Source organism: Daucus carota, chromosome 1 (genome assembly GCF_001625215.2).
Source record: "Daucus carota subsp. sativus chromosome 1, DH1 v3.0, whole genome shotgun sequence".
In the NCBI taxonomy this organism is placed as follows: domain Eukaryota; kingdom Viridiplantae; phylum Streptophyta; class Magnoliopsida; order Apiales; family Apiaceae; genus Daucus; species Daucus carota.
The window spans coordinates 39,865,024-39,889,460 of NC_030381.2; the positions used below are offsets into that span (position 1 = coordinate 39,865,024).

A 24,437-nucleotide genomic window follows, 5' to 3' on the forward strand; every position below is an offset into this window, starting at 1 on the left:
ATACTATTTCTTTCTCAATATTCGGTTCAATTATGCTTACAGAGATTTGATTCATAATGAAAAGATGAAATTGTTCGCATCTTAAAGAAGTAGAGAATTGTTCAAAGAGTAAAGATAATTACTTGTACATGAATACTCATACAAACTAGTCAACACGAATAATTTATATCCGTGAAAGGGGAGAGAAATATTAAAATGTCTGCAAAATGAGACACTTTAAGGGTTGAAAGCTATAATCCTAGAATGAAAAACTTACCCAAATTCTTTTCTTTTCAATCCTATCTGTCTTTACATACAGTTCTTTTTTCAAGTGTGATCCATTTTGTTGGAACACTTGCATACTCATGTTACGTACGAAATTTATAGTCATTTTCAACATATGAAATGTACTCCTATATTTGGTATCAAAATCATCACAAATACGTACCATTATCAGTATTTATTTTTTCTCAAACTAGCAAAGAGAATAGGTAGTAGTATCATTTTCGTGTTGCCATGCATATACATACCGGGTTAACACAGTTTATTGCACTCAAATCTTCATGGCCTCGCTTTTAAAGAGAAACGCGGTAGATAAACACATGCAGTTTAAGTTCAACCTAAGCTTCACAGCTACAAATTACAATACTTCAAACCTAAAGATACTCTAAGCACCCCAATGAATTTTAAACAATGTGGACTAATATGGTCCGGTGGGGTACCCGTTTTGCCCAACACAAACTCGAATCTGAACTGGCCTGCTCTACGCTGAGCCGGATGTTAGTACTGCTCAACTCAGCTGTTCCGTGTTAGAACTCATTTGTCTGAAAAAGGGTACATTGGGTTCAACCTTTAGTTTCAGGGCAGTCTGGTCATAAATGTAAAAGAGAACAGAGAGAATAATTTAGTTTCTGCAACCATTCAAAATGCTTACTGTATATAGATAAAGAACAAGACTTATGAGCCATCTCTTGGTACAAATCAACCTACACAGAACATACAGAACACTCAAATAAAAAATAATATACAATCAGAAAGTTTAAGTTGTGAGCCAGGCAGTGCAAGGGGGGTTTCATAGTTCAAGACTCATGTAAAGTAAATCATCAGTCATCACCATACATAACAATTTAAGCAGACCTGGCTGAGTATAACCCCCATCACAGCATATATATAAATATTTGCAGCCGCGACGAATAATGGACTCGAAATACATGATTCTAACCAGTCTTGGATGAAAAGATCTCGACTAATGAAGACCAAGTCCCAAACAATGCAATAACAAAGCCAATGACAACCACCAAGGCGTCCCAGAGCCACCCCTTCCAACCCATATCTTCCTTATGAGCCATCCAATGGAACAAAGCAGGCAGCACAAATCCTAATACCACACAAACACTACTCCCAACAAGTGACAAGAAATCGGCAAAATTAGGTACCAAAAGGGCAATGAAGGTCAATACCAAAACCATCAACCATCTCAGCCACAATGTATACCTTCCTTCACAAACCCTCCTCTCCACAACCTCATAAACCGGATTCATCATCAACGGGAAGGAGAAAAAGAGATTCACACATAACCCGAGCTGAACAAAAGTACTCAACAATCCCGAACCCATGTTGGTGGTAATTATATCTCTAGTATCCTCCCCAAATGCGAAATAACCCAAAACTCCAAATGAACCAAACATCAAAGAAATAAAAGCCATTGCCAATGCCAAAGTGATCCCAAACTTGTCCTTGTCTCGTATCTCCGATTCCAGAGGCAAAACCATTCCAATTCCCTCAAATGCATAAACCGAAACCCCCAATCCATAAAAGAAATTAGAAAACCCCGCGAAAGCTCGAGTAACCGGCATTGCATTCATAAACACCATGACATCCTCAACCATCACAACCCCCATAGCGGCAAGATCAACAGCGCCTGCAAAAATACTCAGAGGCGCGAGATGGGTGAGAGTAGGAATCGAATTCAAAGCCAATTGAAAAGGAAAACAAGCCCATATGTAAATAGATTTGGGGGAAACACCCAAGAGCTGAGAATCACTATTAAAAAGAAAAGCTAGAGTGTTGGCAACAAAGATAAGATAACTAATACAAAAACCGGCTTGGGACAAGACAATCATGACATCAACAGCGAGCCGACCGGAAGAACCGGAGACAGCGAAGCCGAGATCACCGAAGGAAGTGATCTTGGAGAAGCCGCCGTAGAGGGTTTCGAGCCGGCGGCGGGTGTGAACGAGAGACATCATACAATGGAAAGTGAGGGCAGCCACGGAGAAGAGCATGAGTGAACCGGTGAGCCAGCCGGTTCGTTTGAAAGTGTAGGGAAGACCAAGAACTCCGGCGCCGACGATGGCCATGAAAACATTGGCGAAGGTCTTTGATTGGGATGAGAGGAGATGGGGTTTGGGTATGAGAGTTGAATTCTCGGTGGTGTATGAAGATGAGCTTGCTTCATCTTTCGCGAACACCATACTTTTAGGCCTACTAGATTTTCGAGCGATCTGGGGAATTGTCGGACGAGTAATCAATCAAGACGACCTATCTCTCTCTCTGGAAAAGAAGAAATGAAGAAACAGGGGGTTGGAGAAGAAACAGCGCGGATATTTGGACGATAGAGGAGGAAGGAGGAGATGGGGTGTTTAACTTTACTAGTTACTCCTACCAGTCAAGACACACGCGGACGCGGGGGCTGCCTAATTTTGTAACGAATATCCTTCACATCATCTCATTTATCATTTAATGACTCGATTATCTAGTAACTTTTTTATTTAAAAAAAAAAGATTAACCTCTTTTTTTTGATAAAAAAAAAGATTAACCTCTTTTAAAATACTCCCTCCGTCCCACCAGGTTCTTTACGTTAATTTTTGGCACGTATTTTAAGGTTTCTATAAAATATACCTACATTATATATATATATATATATATTTAAAAATCCTGAAAAAGAAAAGTTTGAATTTTAAACTTTTATTCAAAAAAAGAAAAAATTGAAATACGTTATAAAACTATACTTTACGAGAGCCTCAAAATGTGTGCAAACAGTGTACGTAAACTTCCTGGCGGGATGGAGGGAGTACTTGTTTACATAAGGTTAAACGACTAAGGATGGCAACGGGTCGGATCGGTTCGGATATGATCAAAATCTGAAAAGTGAAAGTTGAAGCTTGAAATATGATCAGCAGTGAAAAGTAGAGGTACATTAAGGTCTAAGGATCATTACATTATTATTACTGTGAGAATTATTTATGACACTTTTAACATGTAAAATCTCATAGTAGCTCAATCATACATCATATACCTTTACATGTGCTTATGTTTTTAACTTTAAAATCACTATACCATGATCACTAAGACGTGATCATCTGTCAGCAAACATATTAGTCTTTATGCATTATTATTGTCCCTTAATAATAATACTCGATTGGGAGACCTTTAGGAATAACGATAATATTCTAATAATCTCATTTCTAAGTCACATACTTAGAGATATAAAATGTATATTATATTCCAAGGATATCTATTAATCTAACAGTTATATCGCAATAAATGAAAACATAATGAATAAATAAATAATCGATAATACATATTAATAATCCAAATGTCTTTAACTAAAATATAACAATAATGTCTCTAGGACACAAACAGTAACAATAACAAGATGTGAAATAATAAGTAAGTCTAATACAGGAATTGACAGATTGATTAACACGTACATACATGATAAAACAATCAAGTTAACTAGCAATCACAGATTCACTGAAAAAAGTTCATTAATATGTTCAGGCCTCAATAAAAATAAAGTACAAGTTGTTTCAGGGATCAGAAATTGTCTACCGATTCAATGTGAAGTGCTAGTGGATTCCAGTATCGTCAACCAAATTATTCGTAATCAGAATCTGAAACATGTCTAATCCGAAATGGATTGATCAGTGTTGGCTAATAAAGACGCTACGAAGTTCAATTTCATTTTTAGTCATTTGTGAAACAGACTAGTGCACCAAACGTCAACACGTACAAAATTGTTCGTCGCATTTATTAATAGAAGAATTGATCGAGTCAACAATTTAATGGTTCAAGAGTCAAGCCAAGCCTTTCGTTTGTTTCTAATAGTCAACAACTTTCAAATAAAGTCAAATCAGAAAGCGGCGTCCAGAATTCAAATATCACATTTACACATATATGTTTATTCATGTGGCGCCAATTGTTACTCACTCTTATCTATTTAAGAATGGCACCCTTATGATTAATATATGTATGAAGTATGTGTTTTGGAGTGTAAAAAGAAGCTAAGTATGAAATTTACATCTTTATAGTGTACATATGTTATAAAGAAGTGCCAGTTGATGCCATCATGGTTAAATATAGGAATTACGCCACTTACACCTCCTTATGTTTCTGTGGCACAAGTTGAAGTTATAGGAAATATGTCTAATGCATGAAGTGGCGCTAGTTGTACTGAAGGAAAGATTGGAGGTGCCATTTGACTATAAAATGATCAAGTAGTGAGAAGTGGTGCCCCATATCGTTATGTATATGTATAGGCGCTAGTTCAAGTGCATGTTGGAGATTCTGAGGAAGAAGTGCTTACTGATACGTGCAAAGACTTGAGGAACCAGTTGTTTAACCCCCATTATTAGTTTGAAATCTATAAATAGCATTGTAGATTCTTTGTAAACTAACAACGTACATACTCTTATGCACTTTACTTTCACAAACACTAAACAAGTATAGTTGAGATAGATTTATAGAAAAGTGAAGACGTTTTTTGATTAGTAGTTTATTGTTATTGCAGCTAATCTCGTGTTAGAATTTGTAGTATCCGCGGGTTCATATAATATACTAGATTCCTTGAATTTTTCAGAATTGAATTTCGATTAAACGAACATTTAACTGATTAGTTTGATCCACAAATAAACAAAATCAATAATTTAATAGTGAAAGTATCCAACCCCTTATATGTTACTTCGGGACTAATAATTGTATTTGGATGGCACAGCCCCATCATAAAAACAGTATGCTATAATTAACAATTATATGAAATCTTCTTGATTCGACAAATACAGTGACCATCACAAGATTCGTTAAATATTTAGATAAAGAAAATGAGTGGTTGGCGTGAAATTATATTACATGTCTTCAATTCTCATCAATAATTTCATTTATTCAATTTCGATTGAGAAATTTAAAATTTGAGTCATCCCCTCATAATTTATCGGAGATGGTCGGGGTGACGGATGATTAACATCCTAGCCACTTAAAGAGCAAGTCGGTGTGGATATATACTGGTCGTGGGGATGCAATGCTTTCAACGGTCGGAATCATGAATCACAGGAATTTCTCTGCTCCTCATACCTTTTTAGAATTACATACAGGTAAACCTACTACCATTATAACTGCACGTGTCTCATGTGTTAGATAACATAACACAAACACATGGACGACCAAATCCTGTATAGATAAAAATATGAGATTAGCTTTGCACTTTTAAACTGAGTTGAGTTTCTGTACGCAAGGTTTTATCTTTTTCTTCTTTAATTGCCTCCAACACTTATTATTATCTCTCTCTTTTCACCCATTTTGATTCTGATGCAACTTAAGTAAACCCAGCTCCATAACTTCCACCAGCTCTCTACTCTTTGTAAGCTTTCTGTCTATTCACACTTGCTTCACAATATCTGTTTTATGCTTTTTTGTATCTTTATTTTGCTAATTAGCTTTTCTTGAATTAAATGATACTCTTTCCCCTTAAGGATATCCTAATTTTGGGAAATCTTTTAACCCATTAAATTCTTTTCTTCATTGTTTTCACCAGTAATGGGCTTCTTTTATCCCTTATGTGTTAATCATAGATGGGGTTGCTTTGGTTTTGAGGATGCTTTAATTTCATAGTATTTAGTACATAGCTAAATCCAAGTTCAAGGGTTTCACAAATTCTGCATATTTTCTGTTAAATTTGTTTTCTTTCTAATGTGATTTTTCAAATTTCGTTGGGTTTAATTGTTAATAATTAGATAAAGGTTATTGGCAAGATTAAATCAATTTTCTAGTTTGAAAGGAAGGAATAATGCATTTCTGAGTTGTTTAGTATCTTCGATGAGTAGGGCAGAATCTGGGATATATGCTCAAAAATCTGCTATGAGTGTAGTTTGGGTGCTGGTGTTATGTTTATTCTGCAATGGATGTCATTCTCTTGGAGCTGATGTTAGAAAAAGGCCCGAAACCGTGAACATTGGCTCTATCTTTACATTTAATTCAATTATTGGCAAAGTTGCAAAAGTTGCTGTACAAGCTGCAATTGAAGATGTTAATTCTAGTCCAAATATTCTTCGAGGCACCAAGCTGAAACTCACAATGCATGATTCCAATTCTAGTGGATTTCTGGGCATTACTGATGGTAATTGTTTTCTACATAAGAGTACATAATCAACTTTGTAAATATAGATATTGTTCAGATTGATTATGGTTTCTTATTGGATGTCACAGCTTTACAATTTATGGAGGGTGATACTGTGGCCATTATTGGACCTCAATCTTCCGTCTTAGCGCATGTGATTTCTCATGTGGCTAATGAGTTTAAGATTCCTCTATTGTCTTTCTCAGCGACAGATCCGACCCTTTCTTCACTTCAGTACCCTTTTTTTATTAGAACAACACAGAGTGATCTGTACCAGATGGCTGCAATATCAGATGTTATTAATTCATATGATTGGAGGAAGGTCATTGCAATTTATATCGATGATGATCATGGAAGGAATGGAATAGCTGCACTGGGAGATGAACTTGCTACAAGACGCTGTGAGATTTCATACAGAGTAGCTTTAGAGACTGGATCAACCCGAGCTGACATCAAAGAGGTCTTGGTCAAGGTAGCTTTAATGGAGGCTCGGATTTATGTTGTTCATACTTACACTGGTCAGGGCCTTGATGTGTTCGCAGTGGCGCAGTCTCTTGGTATGACAGGCAGTGGATCTGTGTGGTTTGCTACAAATTGGTTATCTACCATCTTGGATACTAGTGGTCCCCTCTCCCAAGAGGCATCAAGTAGCGTACAAGGTGTAATCACGATGCGAATGTACACGCCAAATTCAGAACATAAAAGAAACTTTGTATCTGAATGGAGCAATTTAACTAAAAAGGAGAACAAGAGCGCTGTCGGGTTGAGTACTTATGGTCTATATGCCTATGACACTGTTTGGCTGCTTGCTCACGGTCTTGATGAATTTTTTAATCAAGGTGGGAAGATATCATTTTCTAATGATTCAAGGCTAAATGAACTAGGTGGAGGGAGTCTGCGTCTTGATGCTATGACTATCTTTAATGAAGGGGATTCATTACTTGAGAGCATTTTGCAAGTTAATATGACAGGTATCACAGGACCAATTAAATTTACACAAGATAAAGATATTATTAATCCTGCCTATGAAGTCATTAATGTGATTGGAACGGGAATAAGGAGAATTGGATATTGGACAAACTACTCAGGTTTATCAGTTGAACGTCCTGAAGCACTTTACACGAAACCACCAAACCGATCATCATCTTCTCAACAATTATATAGTGTAGTCTGGCCTGGACAAACAACACGCAAACCCCGGGGATGGGTATTTCCACAGAATGGAAAGCAACTACGAATCGCAGTCACAAATCGAGCTAGCTTTCATGAATTTGTTGCAGAAGAACGGGGAACTAATATGTTCAAAGGTTACTGTATTGATGTTTTTAATGCTGCCATGAACTTGTTGCCATATGCTGTTCCTCATCAGTTGATAGCATTCGGTGACGGTCACAAAAATCCAAATGGCACCGAGCTCGTAAGCTTGATCACCTCTAATGTGAGAATCAAATTATAATGTCAGTATCAAAATTAACATTTTTTTGTGAGTTCAATTTAAATAGAATAAAAAGAAAATTTATTATCTCCGTACATCTCAGCCGAGGATTTTGACTTTTTTGTTGTTTTCTATACTTCTGAACTCGTAGGCGCTGCAAGTTTTAACAGTAACTTATTATGGCAGTGTGAGTTTTTCCCAGTTCCTTAAATAATTCCCATGCAGGTTTATGATGCTGCAGTAGGTGACATTGCTATTACCACTACACGGACAAGGATGGTTGATTTCACACAGCCGTATATCGAATCTGGCCTAGTTGTTGTAGCACCAGTTAAGAAATCAAATACTAGTGCTTGGGCTTTTCTGAGGCCATTTACTCGGCAGATGTGGTTTGTCACCGGAGTATCTTTCCTGGTTGTCGGAGCAGTTGTTTGGATTTTGGAGCATAGGATAAATGATGATTTTCGCGGCCCTCCAAGGCAACAATGCGTGACTATATTATGGTATGTTTACATTAAATACCCTTTATAAAATAAAAAGAAATTGAGAACAGGACATATATTTTACAATGTGCAAATCATTACATGATGCTTGTTTCTTCGAGTAGCATATCTTCTGCTCAAGTCAATTTGTTTGTCATAACGAAATCAGCTCCTCAAATTAAAATTTTGTCAAAATAGAATCACTCAAGATTTTGTCAAAATAGAATTAATTGCTCAAGTCAAGATTTTGTCCAAACATAATTGCCGTTCAAATCAATTCCTTTTTATTTGAATTTCACACCTCCGAACTCTCGCATGATTTTTTTCTCTTGGACTCACGAATTCCCGCAAGATTTTTCTTCTTACTCCCACTAAACTAGAATCTTAATACCATGATAGGATATGAATACAATATAATTGTCATAATCAACTTCCCAGTCAATTCAACCAACCCTGAAAGCATAAGCCTTAATTCTATTACAATATATCAATTGTTTATATAGTTGTTGATGTTTTATAACAAACAAGTGACAAATGAAATGGAAGGCAAACGAAAGTCTTATATTATTATGGCATTGAAATGAATTACAAGTGATAAGTCTTTATATAGACTCTACATGAACAAATCAACTAAAAAATAGCTACTCCTGTCCCACTAAAATCCCAGCTAAACAAACATATAACAACTCCTTTAAAATAGGATTTATTATAATTAAAACATTACTGTTTTGTTATATATTTGAATCAACTATATTTCATCTGTCAAAAAAAAAAGAAAAAAGAATCAACTATATTTCGAAAACAATTCAAATAATTTTAAACTATATCTAACAATAGCCAACATCTAAACAATAATGAAGGAAACTCTTGTAATATGTAAACTATCGCAGTGCAACGGTGCAAGCTAAGAATTTTCCAAATCTAATTATCTATTTTCCTGGTACATATACTCAATTAATCAAAATAATAAGAATTTCTCTGTGATTATTAGCCAATACTTATTTATTTGATGTAATACAGATGTTAATATGTTAACTTATATCTCAAACAAATAAGTCTTTATAATTTCCAAAAACAGATATGTAGAACATTTCTGTTTTAGAGATACCTCGGCAGAGCATTGGATTGGAATTCATGTCACGTTCCTGGTTTGCTTATAAATATGCTTTCACTTTGCAGGTTTAGCTTTTCAACCATGTTCTTTTCTCACAGTAAGTATTTTTGCATAATAAGCTCAAATGTTTCTGCCTTATTTAATAAATATAAAGACCAATACCTAATTAACTAGTTTATGCAGGAGAGAATACGGTCAGCACCCTCGGACGCCTTATACTTGTCATATGGTTGTTTGTGGTTCTAATAATCAACTCCAGCTATACTGCAAGCCTCACCTCAATTCTTACAGTAGAAAAGCTTTCATCACCAATTAAAGGAATACAAACTTTAGTAATGAATGATGACCCTATTGGTTTCCAACAGGGTTCATTTTCTCGAAATTATTTAATCAATCAACTAGGCATCAATGAGTCGAGACTTAAACCTTTGACAACTCCTGATCAGTATGTTGAAGCACTAAAGCGTGGTCCGGAGAATGGTGGTGTTGCTGCAATTGTTGATGAACGTGCATATGTAGAACTCTTTCTTGCATCCCATTGTGAATTCAGTATAGTTGGTCAAGAGTTCACCAGAACTGGATGGGGATTTGTAAGTAAATTTTTGGCAACAACACTCGGTTTTCTCTCTCATACATGATATACATGCTTTTTATGGTTCAGCTGTCGTTACAATATAAGAAACCTATTACATATATATGTGTGGATGACACTGACAGTTCACCTTTTCTTGGGCTCTTATGTAATGAAGAAAATTTTAGTTGTCGTTAACAAATTAGTTAATGTATAATTGTAGTGATAACTAGGCCTTCTAGGTGCTCACTTTAGACCCTTCCAGATGCTTTTCAAGAAAATGCCATCTCCCCTTAGAAAAGAACAAAGCACCATGGTGCCATTGGAATTTTGTTTTAATTTTTTGATGTTTACATAATCTATTAATGATATTTTAAAGTTGAATTCGTATGAAATTCATTGGTCTTCACCAAATCCTCATAATTGTAATTTTTTAAGATGTAGCCCAATCACAAACTTTGGTCTTTCTAAGTTCGAATGAATTGACACAGTTCAGCACCATATTTTGTGTTTTTGGTATTTCCTTGGAATGTCAGTTATGTTTATTAGGACAATGGGAGGAAGTAGTATTTAGTATCTCTAAAGGTCTCTTTTTACTCTGTACATTGATGATGGCATTCTTTGTGAGAATATCATCATAGCCTTGAATGCCAAGCACCAAAAATCATCAAATTTGGATCTTCCACCATCACTCCTGCATAATGAACACCCTATAACAAGGCTGAAATATCCCTGCCACCTTAATATTTTATATTGTATTTTAGCACCCTAATGTTATTTTTTATTTTTTATTTAAAAAAAAAACTCTTATTTGTACTCCGGCACCTTTTACTTCTGATTTAATCTGAATTCTAAGATGTTCAAATACAATTGCAGGTGTGAGAATTCCAATTGATTGAGATAGAAAAGGTGGTAGAGTGCTAGAGATACATGATAGTACACATTAGGTTGATCGAGTGCTAGAAATACATGATAGTACACATTAGGTTGATTGTGGTACAAATAATCAATTTTTCAGGTGGATAGAGGTGTTTGAGCCGGTGGATAGAGGTGTTTGAGCCTTAGAACAATCACATTTATTGGCTACATTAGATACCAACAACTGACTCCTATTTTCTTTGCTAACTGAATTCACTGACTTATGTTGTTTAAAGCTTTTATTGTCTTAGTTTCTCAGTTATACCTTTGTCTGGTGAATAAAACTTTGGTTTCTTGCTCACTGTTATGGTTTCTTGTTCTCTTATCAAGCAGCAATGTTCATATATTAGTATTTTTTTTCTCAACTGACAATTTAACTTCACATTCAGTTCTTCACTTGTTCTTGTGTTTCTTGACTTGATACACCGACTTTACTGCCGGAAATTAGTAATCTGTCATCCTTTAAGACGGCTAATATTGCTCCCTTGTTAACCATCAGAATTCCACAAGTGACCAAATTAGAACAACAGTCCAAGTACATCTTGTCCCATGTAAAATAGATTTTAAATATTGAAAATTCTTGGTCTCCTAAACTGTTATTTTCCTCTTTGCTTAGTCGTGTGAAATTAGTACCGTAAAACCTGTTGGTAAACATATCTAGGTCTCTCTTTTATCATTAGCTAATCTTTTTTTGTTTCTTTCTAAAGGCTTTTCCACGGGACTCCCCTGTAGCAGTTGACCTATCAACTGCAATTCTAAAATTGTCCGAGAGTGGAGACCTCCAGAGAATCCATGACAAATGGCTGATGAGCAGTGCTTGCACTTCACAAACCACAAAATTCGAAGTGGACAAGCTTGAACTGAAAAGCTTCTCTGGTCTTTTTGCAATATGTGGATTGGCATGTGTGCTAGCTCTGATTATATATTTTGCAATTATTATGCATAAGTTCACCCGACATCTGCCTGAGGAGCCTGGCTCAGCTGGTGGCAGCTCACGTTCAGCACGTCTTCAGACGTTCCTCTCTTTTGTTGATGAGAAGGAAGTGGATTTAAAATCTAAATCCAAGCGAAGACATATGGAAGTGGCTTCTAATGTAGGCGTAGATGAAGACACATCAGTGAACGGATCAAATAGAAGTCGTAAATTCATGTCTACAAACAATAGTATGAATACTCAAGGTGCCAGTGAAACCACCTGAAACTGATACGAAGTTTCATGCGAGTAAGTTACAGACATGCTGTATCATAGTTCATTCGGTGCTGCAAACTGATATTCAGTACTTAGACATGCTGGATTGTTACTGGCAGTGTTAGACAGGGAGAGATAACGAGAGATATCATAATATCATATAGGTATATATGTAACCTACAGGCTACGGCCTACAGTAAGCATCAAGCATCAATTATACAATTATACAAGGAAATGATAATTAATATTCATGAGATATAAATATATAATAACTAACAAAACATCTACTCCTCTCCCCTTGAATACTGGGTGTTGGCCCTGTCAGTCACAATGATTCAGAGGAAGGCCCTAATAATCCATTAAAATGGCCCCGAATGTCACCCCAAAACGCGTCTTCAGCAGGCGTTTAGAGTAAACGCCACTTCGCTTCACGTTTTGAGGATCAGGAGTTACAAAACGGGAGTTCGTCCCACGTTCCAGGGTTTCTTCATTGGGCTTTTTTAATGGGCCTTAATAAACGTAGGTTTAACTTACGTTTAACGTATGTAATAAATGAAAAACATTACTTTATGTAACGTTTTTTATTCAAGCCTAAAATATTTTACGGACCTAAACCCTCAATCCTAAACCCTAACCGTTGGCCAATTTAATTTAAAATATAAATTAATCATTCTAAAACTCAAAACCAAACCTAAACCCTAAATGTTAAAGATTGTAAATTTATTTATTCCGCCGGTTTCTCGGCTTCAGGGCCTTCGGCCCTTCAGCCTCGCATTAATTAGGGTTTAGGCTCGAGGGAGTAGGGCCTACCGGCCCCACACCCTCAATCCTAAATCCTAACGTTCGGCCAATTAATTTACAGTACGAATTAATCATTCTGTAACCCAAACCTAAATCTTAAATGTTAACGATTGTAAATTTATTTATTCCGCCGGTTTCTCGGCTTCAGGGCCTTCGGCCCTTCAGCCTCGCATTAATTAGGGTTTAGGCTCGAGCGTTTTGGGGAAGCCAAAAATGTAACTTAATGATAATACACATGTTTTTAGATCAAGACAATACAAGTTCTTTTATAAACGTAACTTAGAGCTACGTTTCTAGCTTTTCTAAAGTAGAGAACGTCGCTGCGTGTGACGTTTTCTGTATTATTATTAAACGTGAGTTGAAGTGGCGTTGTAGAGTGACAGAGAGGGCCTTCTTTTTGGATCGTGACAATTGGGTCATTTAGTGTCAAAATCGTGACACCGAGGGCCATTTCTCCTGAATACTACCAGGTGTTGGGGCCCGTTATTACTATATTTATCATTAATGTCTTGAATATCATTATCCGAAAAATTGGACCCGGATATCGTTTATTAACGTTATATCGTACTATCATTTATCGTGCATCGTTTTTGATATTTATCAAAAACGCTAAATATCAAAAACGCTATATCATCCTACATTCGGTTAGGGTTAAAAGAACTGAACACGCATTTTATTAGGATTAACAGAACACGCTAGTTTTGTAGCGTTGTGTTAGGATTAAAAGCACCAAAAGCTACATGATGTACCATTTTGACAGAATTAAAACAACAAACACTACACAATTTAGCGTTTTCTTCTCAAATTGAAAGTCAATAATTGATATTTGAGATTATTTTTCCCAACTCTCTGTTATTCGAGACATTATTTCTAGATTTTGTAAGGTATGATAGCCATTTTCAACGCTCACTCCGACTCGTAATCTTTCGTGCACGTCTTTTTAGGATTCTTTTTCCACGATGCTTGTCCATAAAGTTTAAATACAATTTTTATTTCCAAATTCTAGATGGCTGGTGAAGCTAGTTTGTCCAAAGCCATGCAGACCATCTACAAATATAAGAAATGGGGTTCAATAAGTGACTTCTAAAGGGAAATATGAGTAAAGAAATGCTCTCCTAACTTTCAACTTTAAATAGCTATCTGCCAAAATGGAATGCAAGCGAGTCATTCACATTGAAACAAGGATCTACATCAAGTACTCAAACAAATTTGTTAAAAGAAAGTTGTCAAAAAAAATTGTTAAAAGAAAGTAAATATGTATTGCAAAGTTAGTAGTAATTAGAACTATATTACATAAATAAAAGTTGTGTTGCACCCATTTAGTAATTACAGCTACATTTACACATACCACCTACAGTCGAGATTGAAAGTGAGGAGAAATATATAATATCCATCACCAAGGCCCTTGGTGGCCAGCTGTCACCTCTTTGAGTCCTAAAACATTAGAAGGGCCAGCATATAGCATCCATCACTTGGGCACTAGCTGTCACTTCTGTTCATCTGAACCATCATAGAGGCTTAAAAGAAGATTCATACTGCACTGCTGGAGTACTTGCTGAACCACTCATCGTCTTTGCACCACTTGTACATCACTCTGTACACTTCGATCAGGAGTTTGGGGAATCGGTCTCCGAAATAATTATAAAACCCTTCAGGTACTGGTCCCAAAAGTTCCTAGAATAACCCAAATACAGCTCATACCGGTTATTTTGTTAAACTGAAGCAGCGAAGCATAATTCTACGCAGGTAATATGACCAAACAAAGCAACAACAATATTACCAGAACCAGGAACATAAACATGTAACAATTTATCTCTCAGTATTTTAATTAAATCTTCTGTTGTGAAGTATTATGAAAATGCATATATACCAATTTCAATTATAACTGTTGCTCTATTCATGCAGAAAATATAGCATTGCATATACATGTCTCTGGATGCGTGCAATATCTTTCCCTGGTTAGGAATCCTGTGTTCAACTATTCTAGTCACAAGATACCAATTCATTAATGCAAAGTACTGTATTTTCAAACAAAAGGGCTGTTACGGCAGGTGTGAGCATGTATCCATTCGGGAAGGAAACAATAACAAATAGTCACCCGAGGAAAAAAAAGTAGTCAGGCCAGAAAATAAAACCTGAATCTCCTTTGGAAGTTCTCTATAATGATTTGACTTGTTCCGCATCACCCTTAGAAGATCCCTAACACTGTCAAACTTGTAACGCCTATAGCGTCCAATATTTGCGAGAAATGCAGGTTCCATCTTTTCATCCCATTTTGCACCTAAAGCCATTGCTGCTACACTTTCTAACTCTATCAAAATATCAGAGGCAGTTTCCCTATCTTCAAGTTCTACCCTGTCACTGGTATCACGAAGAAATGACAGTTTCATCTCGGGATTCCAAAACAAAGGATGGTGCAAGACTTCTAGTGCAGTTGGCCTGCAATAATATTACCAAGTAAGATACAATAATGTTCAAAAATCCAGAATTCACATAGAAAGAGCATGCAGGAACGAGAGGAGGCAGTGAGTAGAGTAGTGGTAGCAATTTAGATAGGAGGATCGTTCATGTCCAATGATGCAGGACATATTGTAGAAAGGATGATTATACTATTAAAAAACGGTAATGATGATAAATTCGGGTGAATCAACCGCAAAAACCCACTACCCAAGAGTTTTCCAACCACTAAAACGGTAAAACTATGGATTACAACCCATGAAAGAGACCCAATTCAATGTTCAACAACATTCTAGTAATCAAGTCCGATATGGGGCTTATATCATTATATAGAGAGTTAAATACCTGATGAAATAACATAATTTAGCAAGACTGGTTAACACTCAGGCTTATTATAAGTAATCTATATTTTATAAACTACTAACCTACATAAAAAACATTCAGATAAATATATTATTTATCTCTACACTAAATATATATAAAACTAGAGAATAAGGAATATCAGATTAACCTTATATAAACAGTGTTCTTATATCAGGTTAAACTACACGCTTTATTCTCTTTTATGCGCATTTGGACCGTCGTTTCATGTAAACGCATCCTCCACCTTCGTCTATATTCTTTTTTAAGATACCAAGAGTTCGGTTCATAAACACAAAACAACAAATGTATACCATATAATATATGTATAAGGAGGTTTATACAGCATCATACACACATAATTAAGAAGTGATATACACATATTAGAAGTGAAGTCCGAACTACATGCACCAGGTCCTCGGTTTCAGAGTTTAACCTCATATAAGAAATATCAGGTTTATCTGATATTCCATTTTCTCTATAAACTAATTGATAACATATGTAAAAGTTCTTTACTTCTGTTCCCATCATCCGACCTAAAAACTGTAAAGCTCCTTTTAGTATAAATAATAGTACAGAACAATTTTCCAAGTAAAACTACGCAAATTTGTTAAAATATACTCCATTAGCTTCCCAAAGTATGTAGTTCACAACAGTTTAATCGAAACAAGATCTCAAACAAATAGGTAAAATGTTTATATGTGTGATTTGTGTTTCAAGAATTAACTACTAGCCAACTAGAACCACCCAATTTAAATTTGGAACCTGAAAGATAAAGAGAGTTAGAAGAAGCAAATATAAGCAATCATACATAAGAATGTTTATACCGTCCCACGTAAACTACTTCAAATAATCTACATTTCTTCAATAATTGAACTTAACAAAAACATTAAACAGCATAATGATTAGTAACTAGTAGAAATAACCAAAAGAATTTAGATTTTATTTCCTTTTATATCTTCTCCCTCATGTTTTTCAGGTTCTAAACATATAATTATACAGAAAGACTTTAAAATTTATAGGAACTGAAAAATGGGCAATCCTCATATCAGAGTAAGAAAGCAACTTTAATTTCATCAACAATGTCTCAAAAGTAAAATCATACTATCTGTCGATACTTAGAACCACAATTTCTTACCTAAGTCCCGGTTGTCGATCTAATAAACATGAAAGGAGATCTACTGCTTCTGGAATATGCTGCACTAAAAAGAGGTCCACCTTGTTCTTCGTGATATTTATATCACGTTCAAGAGGATCACCAAATGGATGCTTGCCACCAGTGATGCAGAAAAAGAGAACACATCCTAGACTAAATATATCAACAGAACGCGTTTGGCGCCCATGGAGAAGCTGTTCAGGTGCTTGCCATCCTGAGCTTCCATTCCCTGGCAGAATTCATAAAGTGATAAAATTAAAAGCAAACACAAAGGCTTTCTAGTATACCAATATAGATACCTTAAAGAACTTCCAGAATCCACAGTTAGGAATATAAACGATCCCCTTTGATCGCCTTCGATTTTAAATGAAATTTTTCCTAGACCAAGTTTATTATTGAGCCAAACTCAACCATGTAGCTTTTATGTCTATATGTAGAGCTTGAAATTGACAAATTTTACTTCAACTAGAATAAAGCCAACCTATACAAATATAAAACATGAAGAAACTTGACTTGATCCGGCTCAATCTTAAAAAGCTGAAGTTGGACATATTGTGGTGCACTCAAGTGCTCAGGTTCAGGTCATTAATACAAATCAGCACATTTATAAGAAGCAAATGTGGCTCATCTACAAAGGTATATTTGACATGACCACATCAGCTAATTCTTAACTATAATATTTTAGTTCTGATAACAAAAATTCCATTTTGAGTAGCATACATCCAGCACCTTCACTATAATACATAATGAAATATGAACTCTAACTCAGTATGGCTCATCGAATCAAAAGTTGAGATAGGAAACAATTTTTTTTTGCATTTCAGGTGTTCAGACTTTGATCATTAATAAAGATGATCCTGTTTGATATGTTATATAGGACATTAGACTATGCAAACTAATTACTATAATGTTCCATTCAGGCAAAAGGTTTTCACTTTTTAGTATACAATGAATTAACAGAATTCTTTTCTTATTTTGTACACTTACAAGCTAACTAGCAACACTGATACCATGTTTGACTTGTGAATTGAGTGAAATAAATCTTTTCAATAGTTTTCTTTTTATAGTAAGTCAAAAGGCCATAAACAAGAGTAGACCAAATACTCAATTCATAAGTTTGTAATCTATATTTCCAACTCTATTTAAAGTGAACCTACTTTTCTAATTAAATATGTATTCTAGTTCACAAGTAAGAGATCGCACAGAACACGATAACTAACAACAAATTACCCCCATTCAAGAATATTCCAAATAATATAAATCAACTGAAAGAAAATAAGAATTCAATCTTAATGTTTAAAACAATAATTAATATATAGTATTTTTTCCCTTGTTCCTTAACACAGTGGAAGGAGACCTACATGTGCTGGTCTAATTGCACATAAAGCAAGGTCCTTAATAGGTCAATACAAGATTCTTTTTCAAGGCAATTGGTAATACTGAAACAACTATACTTGAACTACAAATCAACAAGGTAAAACAACAATATAAAGTATATCATTATCACTGTGATTATATTAGCTATTAGTACACTATTTTGAACTAACTTTTCAATGTAAAACTACTACAACCGAAGATTTAAAGCTTTAACAATTGCTGAAAGTAACATAAAGCCAGTTCAGGATACTTGCCAGTAGCATGACCCAAGGAAGACATATCCCCAGCAAGGCGCTTACTGATTCCCATATCTGATAGCTTTGCACTTGGAATTTTATCCTGTACTATCAACACATTTTGAGGCTTCAGGTCTCTGTGAACTATGCCCAGTTCATGCAAATGTGCAAGACCAGAAACTATATCCCTGTATTGCACATGCACACACTTTATGTAAGTGCTAAATCCAATTCTGTGTTTTACACATCACAAGAACACTCCCAAGATAGAAAATGCTAAACTATATTTAACTATTAGTATTAAGCCTACATATACAATTAGCACGAGAAAACAGATCTAGACAACAATAGTAATCACATAGATTTATATATGGCCACAAATTAGTAACACATCAATATTAAATTTTCCCAATATGGTGGATACTTTTGTGCAAAATTATATGAACAAATAATGTGTTGGGTATAGACTCTGGCCTCCAGGGAGAAACATTATTACAATACTTGGCATAACAAAGTCATCAAGAGATGCTTCATAAAAATTAAAGATATTAGTCTTCTTGATATATAGAGAAGTCTAGATTAATTTTGGCTGGGGGCGATGAAGATGAGAAATTCACAATCACATTCTTTCTAATATATTGAATATTAGATCTACACAAGGAAGTATCTAGTCAGTTGAGTTCAGGTAACTTATCCTCAGCAATAATATATTCACTTTATAGGTAACAAGTTCAAGTAATATCTCATGATACATTATCTAGATTTAAGTTCACGACATAATGATAATAAATCACTTTACACTAAAATTGACACTTACATTGATGACAAATTATATAACTTTTAGTTGCATCATAAACACTAACCTCATCAACTTCACGAGCATAGTAGAAGGATAACTGTTTGCCTTCCATAACTCGATATCCTGTAATATACCTTTCATAGAATCTAAGCGAACCTTATACTCTGTCATAGCTCTAGAAGCCCGAGCTCCTGAATATACCGACTTCCGAGAATGATCAGAGTGCATCAAAATTAAATCATTTAGGCTGCAGGTACAAAGTTCAAGCGAGAGGTAAACAAAATCTTGGTCATATTCCACACCATACCATCTAACAATATTTGAATGGCGGTCAGATGCAATAAGATTTTGAATCTCTTTGAAGGCCACATCATGATGAGCCCTGACAAGGCGTTTAACTGCAACAGGCCGGCCTTCATAAATTCCTTCGAGGACAACTGTGCCATTGCTTCCCTTGGCAATTTCTTTATTCATTAGAAATAATTTACCTACAACACGCCCATCAGCATTCTGATTAGAAAGCTGGTTAAAATTCAAAAACGACTTCCTATCATTCTCACTGGTAGTATTTCCATCCTCAAGATCGAACAATGTTTTCTTATCCTTTTTCTCAACAATACCACCATATTTTGTTGACTTTCGGTTTTTCTTCTTTCTGGAAGAAGCATTGTTTGCACTTACATTTCTAGCCGGATGCCCAGGAAGTATAGCACAAAAATAGATCAAAGCACCCATGCCAATAAAAAGGAATGGAACGAGGGAAAGGACGCCTCTGTAGGATTTTTTCACATCTGGGCTAGAGATTTCGAAATTATTACTCAACTCAGGTAAGGCAAACATGAATCCTGAATCAGGATGTGCGTCTAGACTCATACCGGCCTTGGCTTGTGAAAGAGGCATATAATCCGGAGAGGGTGCAGGCAGCATCATGTCTTCATGATAACCTAGTGGTCGTTGATCTTGTTTTGAGAAGTATTCTAACACATTAAAACTTCGTAGACGTGCCACTACAGCTTTTGATTGGCATGCCAATGGCATATTAATCTGAACAGCAGGCTTGGAAGGAAGTTCATTTCCAGAATTTGCACGAGAACTACTAATTGAATTCTCAATATCTTGACAAAGAAAAGCAGCACCAATTTCAGAAACTGACACATTCCAGGTATATTTTTTGGAGGCATATGACAATAAATAATCTGTTCGCGTGATGTGAAGTGGCAGCTCATCTGCCTTCATATGAATGCTACCAGTTCTATGCAATTCAGGAGATTCATTTGGCCCACATGTGTGGATTCTCCTTCCACTATTAGCATCAAGCACAAACACGGTAGTTTTCATTGCTCCATTCAATATTCCACCATCCTCTGATACATGTGGAGTATTAACAACAAACTCCCTAATGCTCCTATCAAGTTTCTGCACATATAATTTCTTAGCATAAGGTCAATGATTTAACCATTACAAAACACAAAACCCAAGTAAATATTGAAGAACCTTAGTATAAATAAACAACTTATTACGACCCTGACATCAAAAGAAATCATGCCTTTTGATTATCTTATCTTATAGACTACCCAGCTTTGGTCAACATTGTCGTGCACACTTCATACTTTACCTTCATAAAAAATAGAGTTAATTGCAAATCGGACCCCTACACTTGGGACCAAACTCACTTTAGTATACATACTTTTGAAACTGCATTTCGCATCCCCTTACTATTTTGTGCGCTGCAGTATACAAAATAGCAAGGGATGCGAAATGCAATTTCCAAAAGTGTGTATACTAAAGTGAGTTTGGTCCCAGGTGTAGGGGTGCAATTTGCAATTAACTCTAAGGTGCAATTTGCAATTAACTCTAAAAAATACTAGAAACTACTAGAGGATCAACACAACATTGCGCAAGAAATTTATAGTGGGTCTGGAGGCTTTCATAGAACCTCACTCTTTTTTCTCATTGCATCACCCAAAAAAAAATAATCACACTGTTGAGTGTTGACAAGCATCTTTTCAAAATCAGTTCCTAATGTAAGACACAACAAAATTGAGAAATGGTAATGCCCACCTCCAAAGAGAATCCATGTAGACACACCAATATCCGCATTTTTTTTTTCTCCAAATAATCATCATTTCATAATAATTAATTCTATTGAATAAACTCTTAAATATCATCTGTATTTATAATTAAATACTGAAATTATAAATTGAATATACTAATCCTATTATAAACAAATCATCCAAATAATTAAGAAACTAAATTACCACTACAGTCTATTCAATAAATATACATTAATCGATAGCTGTTTCTTAAACTAGGGCTCCACATCTGACAGTACTGCTGAATCTTCTACTCTTCAGGTCACTTCCGACTTGAAAGTTTGGGGACAGGTATCCCAATTGTTTGTTTTTGTGCATCCATGCAAGTGGTTCAAGACATTCAATTAAGTTCTTCATATGTTCTTATCATGATACTTATTTCCTGCTTGTACAGAGCTCCGATCTAGAGACTAATTAAAAATCTCCCGAACAAATATATCATCGGATGTATCAATATCTAAGGTGTAAAGTTTAGGCAACAAACAAAAATACCTACGCCCATTATCTGTGCCTATACAAACAAAGTAAACACATGATATGTTTACACAAAGACTACAAAATATACACACACACGCACATTTAATTAAGATGGGCATCATCTATGAATGGTGCATTGTTATAACTGTGATAGGTTTAATGTTGGGCAAACTGTCCCATAGTATCTTAACATGTACCTATATCGATATGTCACCCATAGAAGGCATAAGATGTTGAGGTTCTGTACTGGGGTCTGATCCAGAATAAAGAAAACTGTGCCATAGTATCTTAACATATACCTATATCGATATGTTACCCAGAGGTTCTGTAGAAAAGGCAGTTGAGTGGCCGAAGTAAGAGTAAAGGACATACCATTTTGCCGAGTTCAGTGTGCGCATACAACATCCAGTCATCTCCACAATCCACATAGTAAAGAGGTCCAGGTACAGATTCATTATGATCAACAGGAGTGTGATACGAAGTATAAATTGGCGCCCCTGTTGCCTGAGACCATAGTACCTTTTCGGACTTGGGATCCACTAAATGAATTGTCCCATCCAATGTTGCAACTAGCGTAGTTGTTTGGTCACTGTTTCGAGGTATATCAAACACTGAATGAGAGGGAAATTCGTTCTAACAAGCAAGGAAGGAGCAAATATAAGGAGTAAACATTTTTTTCAGTTATAGTAGATATATGATTGTTGGCTAAGTGAATCCAATTCTAGCAATCGGGTGTATGTCTTAAAGCAAATATGTAATACCTTGAACTATACACCCTCTGTCACTCTCATTTTTTTACAGTTCATTTACATTGCATTAAGTCGCATATAAAACACAGTTTCATAAAAAAAATTAAATTTTTTATATAAAAATGTAAACATTAAATGGCCCTGAGTGTCACTATTTAGTAGCAAAAGGCCTCTATTGTCATTTTCTGAAAAAATGCCCTCAACTGTCACTTCAAAACGCAATTTCATGTTATGTTAACAAAAACGCAACTTCGAGTCGTGTTTTAAGCTGAAAACGCAACTTTAAGTCGTGTTTTACACAGAAAAATCAAAACGCAACTTCAAATCGTGTTTTAAAGTGAGGGCCATTTTTTCAGAAAATAATATTGATGCCCATTTGGCTTGAAATAGTGACTTTTTGGACCTTTTCTCCCCCTTCTCCCAGTGTTCAATGTAAACAACTGAGGGGAGGCGGAGGTAGTAACATTTATTGCAAAAAAAAAGTGCATAGAATATAAATTTGGAACAAAATAATGGAGAATTAGCAGGAGCTGAAAGTAGAAAATTAAAACAAAATTACAATGAGAAATATAGAGTAGTTAAAGACACAAAAAGAGAGGTGACTGACTTTGGAAGTGATAAGAGCGAGCGGCGGCCCGGCGACACAAGCTGAGTAGCAGAGCCCAAAAACACCAAAATGCTTAAGAGGAGGAGGCAACAAAGGAGTTGCTGCAGCTGCTGCTCGTGCTTGTGATTCATCAAAGCAGCAGATTGTATTCAATTCCAGGAATTGTAAGTAATAGATGAATTCACAGCAACAAGAAGAAGAAGAGTCAAATAAGGGGCACAGCAGGTGAGAAACACGGAACACAATATTCCAACCCCTCTCCCCTCTTTTACTTGTGCTTTTCGCATTGCGTGTCCCCTTCCTATATATACACACCATGTTTACATGTTTACATATTTTTTAATTACATTTTTAATTCTTTTTACAAATATATAATTTATTCGCGCATACATATTTATTTAGAGATATTTACAAATGTATATATGTTTTTGATTTTTTTTATAATATTATCATGACCGATTTACTATGATCACGTGTCGCCGTTACGATTTTTCTCTAAAACTGCAAAGCAAATGGCATATGATGAATATTCGAGTCACACGACGCTAGCATAAAAATCGTGTAAATCACGCCACAAAAATGCGGTGCGGTTAGTGCGATATGTTCGTGTAAGAATAAATATTTTTAGCTGAGATTGTGAATAAAACTTAAATATATGATAATTAAAATATTTTTATATAATAAAGTTCTATAATATTTAACATTTCAGAGTTACGATAACTACTAAAAATATAAATAAAACTGTAAATATGACAATAATGATATAGTTGTTTTATTAAAATTTAGTATATAACAATGCTAGGTTTATTGAATAATAAACTATTATTTGAAGAGGTTGTAATATCCATAATTATAAATTATATGCATATCTATATAATAAAATTTTGTTTACAATTAATAATATATTTATATATTATTATATCGTAGTGCGACGGGGTTTGAACCGCACTAGTAATATGTCGAACCGCACCGCGCGCTTTGTTAAAATTTCAATCAGCAACCAAATCACGAAAATAAAAAAAAAACGTTTTATTATGCGGTGCGTGTAATACCCCAAATCCATTTTATTTAAATAATACATAATATGTATTTTAAGGTGGTGTTGTACAACTTCTATATTGAATACTAAACTCCCAACTGACATTGATAAAAGAAAAGAGCAAGAAAAAGAATATATAGCAAGAGTCGAGGCAAGGTTTGACAAAAATTTGTTGATTTTGGTCATGCACCCTGGAGGGCCTT

At 35.3% G+C, this 24,437-nt stretch overlaps 3 protein-coding genes across 7 annotated transcripts; 1 reads left to right on the plus strand and 2 right to left on the minus strand.

Annotated features, from left to right (window-relative positions):
* Positions 1-882: 882 nt before the first annotated feature.
* LOC108204824 (amino acid transporter AVT3C) lies at positions 883-2,662 on the minus strand. The gene is made up of 2 exons (XM_064083830.1): positions 1,117-2,662; positions 883-965 (listed from the first exon to the last, which is right to left on the minus strand). The coding sequence occupies exon 1, from the start codon at positions 2,451-2,453 to the stop codon at positions 1,197-1,199; it is 1,257 nt and encodes a 418-aa protein (XP_063939900.1). The 5' UTR covers positions 2,454-2,662; the 3' UTR covers positions 883-965; positions 1,117-1,196.
* Positions 2,663-5,211: 2,549 nt separating this feature from the next.
* LOC108204749 (glutamate receptor 3.6) lies at positions 5,212-12,259 on the plus strand. Of its 5 annotated transcripts, none has more exons than XM_064083756.1 (7): positions 5,212-5,352; positions 6,126-6,374; positions 6,464-7,812; positions 8,035-8,312; positions 9,471-9,502; positions 9,580-9,995; positions 11,602-12,259. In XM_064083756.1, the coding sequence occupies exons 1-7, from the start codon at positions 5,280-5,282 to the stop codon at positions 12,091-12,093; spliced, it is 2,889 nt and encodes a 962-aa protein (XP_063939826.1). In that variant the 5' UTR covers positions 5,212-5,279; the 3' UTR covers positions 12,094-12,259. The 5 variants fall into 5 exon arrangements, with proteins under 5 accessions (XP_063939826.1, XP_063939831.1, XP_063939835.1 ...); XM_064083761.1 differs by lacking the exon at positions 5,212-5,352 and adding an exon at positions 5,393-5,618 and having other exon boundaries at positions 6,082-6,374; XM_064083765.1 differs by lacking the exon at positions 5,212-5,352 and adding an exon at positions 5,393-5,618.
* Positions 12,260-14,107: 1,848 nt separating this feature from the next.
* Positions 14,108-23,478, minus strand: LOC108204738 (serine/threonine-protein kinase/endoribonuclease IRE1a). Its single transcript, XM_017374320.2, has 7 exons — positions 23,196-23,478; positions 22,212-22,428; positions 19,334-20,685; positions 18,489-18,658; positions 16,840-17,086; positions 15,020-15,323; positions 14,108-14,558 (listed from the first exon to the last, which is right to left on the minus strand). Exons 1-7 carry the CDS (start codon positions 23,324-23,326, stop codon positions 14,415-14,417), a joined length of 2,565 nt encoding a protein of 854 aa, XP_017229809.1. The 5' UTR covers positions 23,327-23,478; the 3' UTR covers positions 14,108-14,414.
* Positions 23,479-24,437: the final 959 nt, after the last annotated feature.

Coding starts and splice junctions, on each gene's coding strand:
- LOC108204824 (XM_064083830.1), bottom strand. CDS start 2,453: ATGGTGTTCGCGAAAGATGAAGCAAGCTCATCTTCATACACCACCGAG.
- LOC108204749 (XM_064083756.1), top strand. CDS start 5,280: ATGCTTTCAACGGTCGGAATCATGAATCACAGGAATTTCTCTGCTCCT. Junction 7,813..8,034: donor TAAGCTTGATCACCTCTAAT/GTGAGAATCAAA, acceptor ATTCCCATGCAG/GTTTATGATGCTGCAGTAGG. Junction 9,996..11,601: donor CCAGAACTGGATGGGGATTT/GTAAGTAAATTT, acceptor TTCTTTCTAAAG/GCTTTTCCACGGGACTCCCC.
- LOC108204738 (XM_017374320.2), bottom strand. CDS start 23,326: ATGAATCACAAGCACGAGCAGCAGCTGCAGCAACTCCTTTGTTGCCTC. Junction 22,429..23,195: donor TCGCTCTTATCACTTCCAAA/GTCAGTCACCTC, acceptor ACCTCGAAACAG/TGACCAAACAACTACGCTAG. Junction 17,087..18,488: donor TTCCTTGGGTCATGCTACTG/GCAAGTATCCTG, acceptor GAATTCTGCCAG/GGAATGGAAGCTCAGGATGG.